The 9066-nt window shown below is 32.9% G+C and overlaps 1 protein-coding gene across 1 annotated transcript; it reads right to left on the minus strand.

Moving 5' to 3' along the window:
• Positions 1-4129: 4129 nt before the first annotated feature.
• Positions 4130-6526, minus strand: LOC135203945 (uncharacterized protein DDB_G0290685-like). Its single transcript, XM_064233875.1, has 2 exons — positions 5998-6526; positions 4130-4596 (listed from the first exon to the last, which is right to left on the minus strand). Exons 1-2 carry the CDS (start codon positions 6524-6526, stop codon positions 4130-4132), a joined length of 996 nt encoding a protein of 331 aa, XP_064089945.1.
• Positions 6527-9066: the final 2540 nt, after the last annotated feature.

The following is a 9066-nucleotide window of genomic DNA, read 5'->3' on the forward strand; positions in this document are numbered from 1 at the left end:
TATGAACATGCATATGTATGTATACATTCCAGTCTGTAGGCAGTTTGTCAAAGAAGGTATAGCAGAACAATCTATCAGATGAGCCTACCAGTGCATGAATCTGTGCAAAAGGTATGTATGTATGTCTGTTTTGGCGGGTGTCTTTGTAAATCAAAGCAGCTTTCCCCGCAGTGTGTGTGTGTGTGTGTGTGTTTGGTTATTAACTCAATTTGCTGCGAGGGGCAATTGATCGTAAACCTGTTCTCGCAGCGCTCGCACGAAACGAAGAGATTTAAAATGGAAATGAATACATCCGAATAACATCGGATGCCTGCATGACATACAGTCGTTCTCCACTCCAGAACCTGTACATATATATCACGGGAATCGTTTGATGCGTGTTGCGTCCCAATCTACGTTTTGGGACAGTTTTGTTGGGTGGCCTATTTCGTTTCCGGTCAATACAACCCAGGTTTGTAAGTTAGGAAAGTAACTTTCACGTTGGGGATGGATCGCTTTGAAAATCATTTTCTACCAGGGATTTCACACTCATGGGCCGTTTTCTGTATAATTTACGCTTACTGGAGTGAATGCAATGACCATTTTATAGCTCTACATTCAATGAACATCGGCTAAGTTTTCCAGCAATAAAACGAAATATGATAATAATTTAGTGTCCTTGGCGGATTGGAAAAATCGCGCTACAACAAGTGACCGAATAATTAGCAACCCTGATAAAATAAAAATAACCATTCGAGTATCAAATAAAAACACTATTATTCCCACTATTCAGAAGACGTACTCTACTCATATGGAACAAGCCCACAGGGCCCACTGAGTTGAATAGGCTGTAAACAAGTCTACAGCTATATAATGTTCACTACTTTTACAATATACATAGTATAGTTACAGTGTATGTTTTATACTAACTAATATCCTTACAATTATTATTAAATACGGAACCCATGGAAGAGCATTCATACTGGATATAAGAAAGGCAGGTAAGGAATTAAAATCTTTTATGGTGACTATGCATATGACTCCAACACAGGTAAGTTCGGAATTTTCTCATCGTTAGCAATCTAATATCGGTAATAGTTTTTTTTTAACTTGCAACAGTAGAAATGTTTATATCTTAAATATCGTCGGTCACCAAGAGATAATCGCTTTTAAGGCCTCAAATGGATCAAAGAGAGAGAGAGAGAGATAATAAAGAACCTCTCTCACTCTCTCTCTCTCTTTCTCTCTCTCTGTCTCTCTCTTTGTCTCATCCCTTTGAGGCCTTAAAAATCAATTATCCTTAGGTAACATTACTTTCTCATTAAAGCCACCGAAAATGTCAAAAGTTTTAAGGAGTAATAAGCGACTTGCCTCTCAAAAAAATAAAAAAATAAAAAAATATTTAAAAAAAGAGTATAAGACGATTAGACGTCTTTTCCAATATATTTTTTTCTTTTTAGTGGCGAAAATAATACAATGTTTATAATATTTACCGTAAAAAAATTGCAATAAAAGGAAGAGATATTTGCAAGAGATGTTTAGCATAATAAAAGACTGATGGGGGAGGTGGGAGCGTTAAAACGAAAACAAACTGAAAAGAAAAAAACACTTTCAAGTTGCAAAAAAAAAAGATACATCCGAGACTATTAAACTAACCAAGTGAAAACTAGTTTTCATTATACCAACAGAAGTTTACTAGATAAACAGCTTCAAATGAAGTGGTATATTTCTAGAGTCGACGAAAGCAGAAATCCCACATACGTATCCCCAGTTAAATATTTGATGCTGAATGCGTTACAATATCCGCTCTTGTTTTTCCTAAACGCCCAATTGTTTGTCCGACAAGTTTCGTTGAGAGAGAGAGAGAGAGAGAGAGAGAGAGAGAGAGAGAGAGAGAGAGAGATTGGATATCTGCTCTTGAAAAAAGGTTTTATAATATAAAAATGTCAGGTCTTACAGTAAGGATGAAAATAAAGACTAAGAAGGAACGACAGCGGGGAAAATTACCTTTGGTAATGAATACAGCGAATACACTATGATATATGGATGCTTTTCAATGAAATGTTGCGAGACTCACTTAGATGCAACCCATTTCAACACAAATCAGCAACCAATTCAAAATATTTTCCAATATAGAGCCTGTCATTTGCCTAGAATTCACCTTCAATGAAAACGGTGAGTTTTTTTTTTATATAATTAGAAATACTCTACACATAACCTCTCTGGGGATATTCAGTGTAATTATATTTTTTAAATAAATATGATTATTATCCATTTTCCTATTCTGTAGTGTACACAATTACGATCGATGTTGTTTGGTGGTTTTACCCAAATCAATTAGTAAACACACGCAGCATTCACAGGGCCATCCCCAAAGATTTGTTCTTAATAAATTTTACCTTTATTTGATAAATTCTTATCGAAAATTAAAGAGGCAAATCAGCTTGGCAATGCCTAACCGGAACAATTATTAATAACATGGTAGAATAAAAGAATAAAGAACAATCTCACGATAGACAGTCCTCCAAAATCCTATAACATACAGTTGATATATTTCTGAAAGGTGACTTTTCAGACAAGAATGAAACTTGAAGAGTTGCATGAAGTCAATAACAACTGACCATGAAACTGTTAGGGCGAAGGGACCCAGTGTACTTGGACCAACTGCTAAACATACTTTTATTTTTATTAGGATTCACTTTCGTACTTTCGTATCCTATAGTTACATTTTTTTACTGTCAACTAATTTTAGCATTGATGCAGACAAAGACCGTCGTTTGCAGGCCCAAACGCATAGCACGGTCAAAGGAAGCACTGAATTCAAAACCAAGCATCTTAGATTCATGAAAAATATCTTGGAAATTAAATTATGCACCAGAAAACTAAGGAGCAGCTGATTATATTAAACGCATGCAGTCAAGTGTTCTACCTAAATGACGACAAAAAACATTAGGTAACAGTGATGTTAATAAACCTGGGTGGTAATCCTGCTGGCATGAGCTATTACCGCATTTAACTAATGAAGTAATAGCTCCATGTCTCCAACATGTTAAAAAGGACCCTGTACTTATGGTGGTATCCATAAAAAGCAACGGAAAATAACCGTATGGATTTAGACCCCCAAACATATGTTAAGCAATAGATTCTTAACTTCAAGGGACTAATATTTGTAGGAAATAGCGATTAAAAAACTCATTGTTCTGCTCTATCACAAATTAGCCAAACGGGTTGCCTTTTCCTGAGTTAGCTCCTAAACCTGCAGATTTATGTAAGGGTACCATATCGTTCATATTACGGAGTTTTATCTGAAGTTTACACAGCAACTTAATTCCATCAGCGAGGAACGAAACCTCACACCATATTCTCCTTCAAAGCTAAACCCTTTTCCAATACCTTACCGAGGGTTTAATTCCCATCAAATGCGATAATCGAATATGTTCAAGTCCACCTGCTGGAAAAGGGGTTTCTCCATGCGAGCAAATACTTTGATTTAATAATATCACATGTGATTGATACCAGCCATTTAATAATAGCCCCTTCCCTAATATTCCAGGAAATCGATGGATTCCGATTCCATTCATCAGAGCAAATTCTACAGTTCAAATGAAGTAACAAAGACATCAATCTACAAGGATAATGACTGAAATTGACTTCAACACTGCAACTCATATACTGGAGAGAGAGAGAGAGAGAGAGAGAGAGAGAGAGAGAGAGAGAGAGAGAGAGAAGCTTTAATTCCCTACTTAGGTCAGTAGAGGAATACTAGATTTTCAAGGAAACTTGCAATACCACTTACTTTCAAATACCACAGGAATCTAATTTCATTGAAACTCGTTTAGTAAAAAATTTATTAATTAACACTGCTTTGGCCTCCGACCCTTAACAATGAATGAAAACAGTAGAGCATATACATACACATACATACATACATACAGTTTAAATGTCTGGCAAAATATCCAGAGAGAGAGAGAGAAGAGAGAGAGAGAGAGAGAGAGAGAGAGAGAGAGAATTTAGTAAGACATATCGGAAATTTATTCAGGCGACACTGTCTAACCTTGGGCTCAACAAAAAGGATAAAAATAAAGACTTTCAGTGAACATCACTTCTTTACCATATTCAAGGATAGGCCTAACAAAAATTCCATTGCAATTTATGGCCCTATCCTCCTAAAAGAATTGTTAGCTTTCTGAAAGACTGCCTCGGGGATTTTGTAGTGGCTTGCTATCACAGAATTATTCATACTGTTGGCAATATTTCCATCTTTCTCATTTTCACTATTAGCGATATTTCCATCTTTCTCATTTTCACTATTCGCAATATTTCCATCTTTCTCATTTTCACTATTAGCAATAGTTCCATCTTTCTCATTTTCACTATTCGCAATATTTCTATCTTTCTCATTTTCACTATTAGCAATATTTCTACCTTTCTCATTTTCACTATTAGCAAATATTTTCCAATTTTCTTTCTTTCCATTTTCCAACTCATTTTCACGATTCGCAATATTTCTATCTTTCTCATTTTCACTATTAGCAATATTTCTATCTTTCTCATTTTCACTATTAGCAAATATTTCTTTATCTTTCTCATTTTCACTATTTTCCGCAATAGTTCCATCTTTTCATTTTCACTATTAGCGATATTTCAATCTTTCTTCATTTTCACATCGCATATTTCCATCTTTCTCATTTTCACTATTAGCAATAGTTCCATCTTTCTCATTTTCACCTATTCGCAATATTTCTATCTTTCTCATTTCATATTAGCACTATTTCTACCTTTCTCATTTTCACTATTCGCAATATTTCCATCTTTCGCATTTTCACTATTAGCAATATTCTATTTTTATTTGCACTATTAGCAATATTTCTATCTTCCATTTCACTATTCGCAATATTCCATCCTCTCATTTCACTTATTAGCAATAGTTCCATCTTTCTCATTTTAACTATTCGCTATTTCTAATCTTTTCCATTTTCACTATTAGCAATATTTCTATCTTTCTCATTTTCACTATTAGCAATATTTCCATCTTTCTCATTTTCACTATTAGCAATATTTCCATCTTTCTCATTTTCACTATTCAGCAATATTTCTATCTTTCTCATTTTCACTATTAGCAATAGTTCCATCTTTCTCCATTTTCACTAATTCGCAATATTTCCATCTTTCTCATTTTCATTATTACAATAGTTCCATCTTTTCTCATTTTCACTATTCGCAATATTTCTATCTTTCTCATTTTCACTATTAGCAATATTTTTCATCTTTCTCATTTTCCACTATTAGCATTAGCCATCTTTCTCATTTTTCCACTATTAGAGTATTTCCATCTTTCTCATTTTCACTATTAGCAATATTTCCATCTTTCTTCCATTTTCACGATTAGCAATATTTCTATCTTTCTTTTTCATTTTTCAATATTCGCAATATTTTCTATCTTTCTCCTTTTCCACTATTTTTCACCAATATTTCCATCTTTCTCATTTTCCGTTACAATATTTCTCTCTTTCTCATTTTCACTTCAGCAATATTTCCATCTTTCTCATTTTCACTATTAGCAATTTATTTCCTTTCTTTCCTTTTCCATTTTCCTATTCTTTCCATTCTTCTCATTTTCACTATTGGCAACATTTCCATCTTTCTCATTTTCACTATTACATATTCCATCGTTTCCCCATTTTCAACTATTGCAATATTTTCCTCTTTCTCATTTTCACTATTAGCTATGTTTCCATCTTCTTCATTTCACTATCAGCATATTTTTCCATCTTTCTCATTTTCACTATTAGCAATATTTGCCATCTTTCTCATTTCACTATTAGCAATATTTGCATCTTTCTCATTTTCACTATCAGCAAATATTTCCATCTTTCTCATTTTCACTATTCGCAATATTTCCATCTTTCTCATTTTCACTATTAGCGATATTTCCATCTTTCTCATTTTCACTATTAGCGATATTTCCATCTTTCTCATTTTCACTATTAGCGATATTTCCATCTTTCTCATTTTCACTATTAGCTATATTTCCATCTTTCTCATTTTCACTATTAGCGATATTTCCATCTTTCTCATTTTCACTATTAGCAATATTTCCATCGTTCTCATTTTCACTATTAGCAATATTTCCATCGTTCTCATTTTCACTATTAGCAATATTTCCATCTTTCTCATTTTCACTATTAGCAATATTTCCATCGTTCTCATTTTCACTATTCGCAATATTTCTATCTTTCTCATTTTCACTATTTGCAATATTTCCATCTTTCTCATTTTCACTATTCGCAATATTTCCCTCTTTCTCATTTTCACTATTCGCAATATTTCCATCTTTCTCATTTTCACTATTAGCAATATTACCATCTTTCTCATTTTCACTATTAGCAATATTTCCATCTTTCTCATTTTCACTATTAGCAATATTTCCATCTTTCTCATTTTCACTATTAGCGATATTTCCATCTTTCTCATTTTCACTATTAGCAATAGTTCCATCTTTCTCATTTTCACTATTAGCAATATTTCCATCATTTCTCATTTTCATTTTCTATTAGCAATATTTCCATCTTTCTCATTTTCACTATTAGCAATATTTCCATCTTTCTCATTTTCACTATCAGCAATATTTCCATCTTTCTCATTTTCACTATTAGCAATATTTCCATCTTTCTCATTTTCACTATTAGCAATATTTCCATCTTTCTCATTTTCACTATTAGCAATATTTCCATCTTTCTCATTTTCACTATCAGCAATATTTCCATCTTTCTCATTTTCACTATTAGCAATATTTCCATCTTTCTCATTTTCACTATTAGCAATATTTCCATCTTTCTCATTTTCACTATTAGCAATATTTCCATCTTTCTCATTTTCACTATTCGCAATATTTCCATCTTTCTCATTTTCACTATTAGCGATATTTCCATCTTTCTCATTTTCACTATTAGCGATATTTCCATCTTTCTCATTTTCACTATTAGCAATATTTCCATCTTTCTCATTTTCACTATTAGCAATAGTTCCATCTTTCTCATTTTCACTATTAGCAATATTTCCATCTTTCTCATTTTCACTATTAGCAATATTTCCATCTTTCTCATTTTCACTATTAGCAATATTTCCATCTTTCTCATTTTCACTATTAGCAATATTTCCATCTTTCTCATTTTCACTATTAGCGATATTTCCATCTTTCTCATTTTCACTATTAGCAATATTTCCATCTTTCTCATTTTCACTATTCGCAATATTTCCATCTTTCTCATTTTCACTATTCGCAACATTTCCCTCTTTCTCATTTTCACTATTAGCAATATTTCCATCTTTCTCATTTTCACTATTCGCAATATTTCCATCTTTCTCATTTTCACTACTCTGTAGTAATCGTAAATTTTATTGCTCACATTGTTCCCCTTTCTTATTCTTACTATCGTCATTCTTCTACGTCTTCTGAACTTGAATAAATTAGGCCTTTATGAAACCAAAGCTCCGAAAACGTAATTAAGAATACAACCAGGATACTAAAAACAAAACTCCAAATCACGACCTATACAACTATAAACTAAAACCCAAATAAATAGAAGTAAAGCCGCCCCCATGTTCATTAGCAACGACTGAATGGATCGCGTTCATACATACTGCCAACTCTCCAGTAGTTTAATTGTCATGAATATTTCAGTTCGGATTTCCAATCTTATCTTGACTTCGCTAATAACCTCACGGTTTCGTAGGTAGCAGAGTATAAAAATGGAAATCACCGTTGCCTCCGACATTATCAAATAATAAATTACATAACCGTGAGACATTAGAACGTAAGAATGGCCGAAAAATGATCTTGCTCATATAACAACGAAATAATATAAATGAATATGATTTGTGAATCAACTAAAACCTTCAATTCATTCAAACTTGCATGCGTGTTGTGCAAAAGCGTAAAAATATGCCCATCGTGTCGATTTTATGCACACTAAGAAATAAACGAGAATAAATAATTTCTCTAAAAACAAAGTCGAATATAGTATATATCTCTTTTATGTCTTTTACGTCAAATGATAAGGCCAAGGTAGGAAAAAATGAGAGGACAGCATCTTTGACGGACTGCAAATTTTTTAACATATTACAAGAGCATCTGACTTTGCCTCCTAAGGATAGCTTTTAATGATGAGAGAGAGAGAGAGAGAGAGAGAGAGAGAGAGAGAGAGAGAGAGAGAGAGAGAGAGAGAGAAAGTTGTGCCACATCTGCTCTCTGGAGAGTGAAAGAGAGGCAGACAGAGAGAGAGAGAGCAGTGCTCTCTCTCTCTCTCATTCCCAGTTCAGCTTTCGCAATATTTCCTTAATAATGCTCGAAAGTATGCCACTGAAGGCGTCATTAAAATTCTTTACCATCCTGATGCTTGTGAACCGAGATAATTAGAATATAGTGCTGATAATTATAACTTTTTAAAACCATTAATTGCATTTCAGGTTAAAACTGTTATGTTAATGGTCTCATACTTCTGCTCCTGTTTAGAATAACTTTATTTTTTCTATATTAGCTTATTAATGGATATGTTATCTTTTTTGGGGGGGGAGGGCGCCTTTGTAATAATATTAAAGCAAAACACCAACGTAAGGTCAAGACAATTGCATCTGCGCTATGAAATAAATTAATATATTATATATATATATATATATATATATATATATATATATATATACAATTTTATATATATATATATACATATATATATATATATATATATATATAATATATATATATATATATATATATATATATATAGATATATATATATATATATATATATACTAATAGCCTTTTACTTCGGTTTTATTATTTTATTTGGGCGGAATTTGATGCTTCCACGTTTTTTTTATTTGTGAATAAAGTGCCAGAGCTTTATTTCGTGGCATCAAATACACGAGAGAGAGAGAGAGAGAGAGAGAGAGAGAGAGAGAGAGAGAGAGAGAGAGGAGAAGAGAGAGAATCCTTCCCGGGAAGATATATCTGTCAAGTTTGGGGTCGACAGCAGTTGGAAAAGAGATAGGCCTAAAAAATCATAAAAGCGAATTAAGGATCTATTC

Source organism: Macrobrachium nipponense, chromosome 44, assembly GCF_015104395.2.
Source record: "Macrobrachium nipponense isolate FS-2020 chromosome 44, ASM1510439v2, whole genome shotgun sequence".
In the NCBI taxonomy this organism is placed as follows: Eukaryota; Metazoa; Arthropoda; class Malacostraca; order Decapoda; family Palaemonidae; genus Macrobrachium; species Macrobrachium nipponense.

Coding starts and splice junctions, on each gene's coding strand:
- LOC135203945 (XM_064233875.1), bottom strand. CDS start 6,526: ATGAAAATGAGAAATGATGGAAATATTGCTAATAGTGAAAATGAGAAA. Junction 4,597..5,997: donor AGATGGAAATATAGCTAATA/GTGAAAATGAGA, acceptor GAAAATGAAAAG/ATGGAACTATTGCGGAAAAT.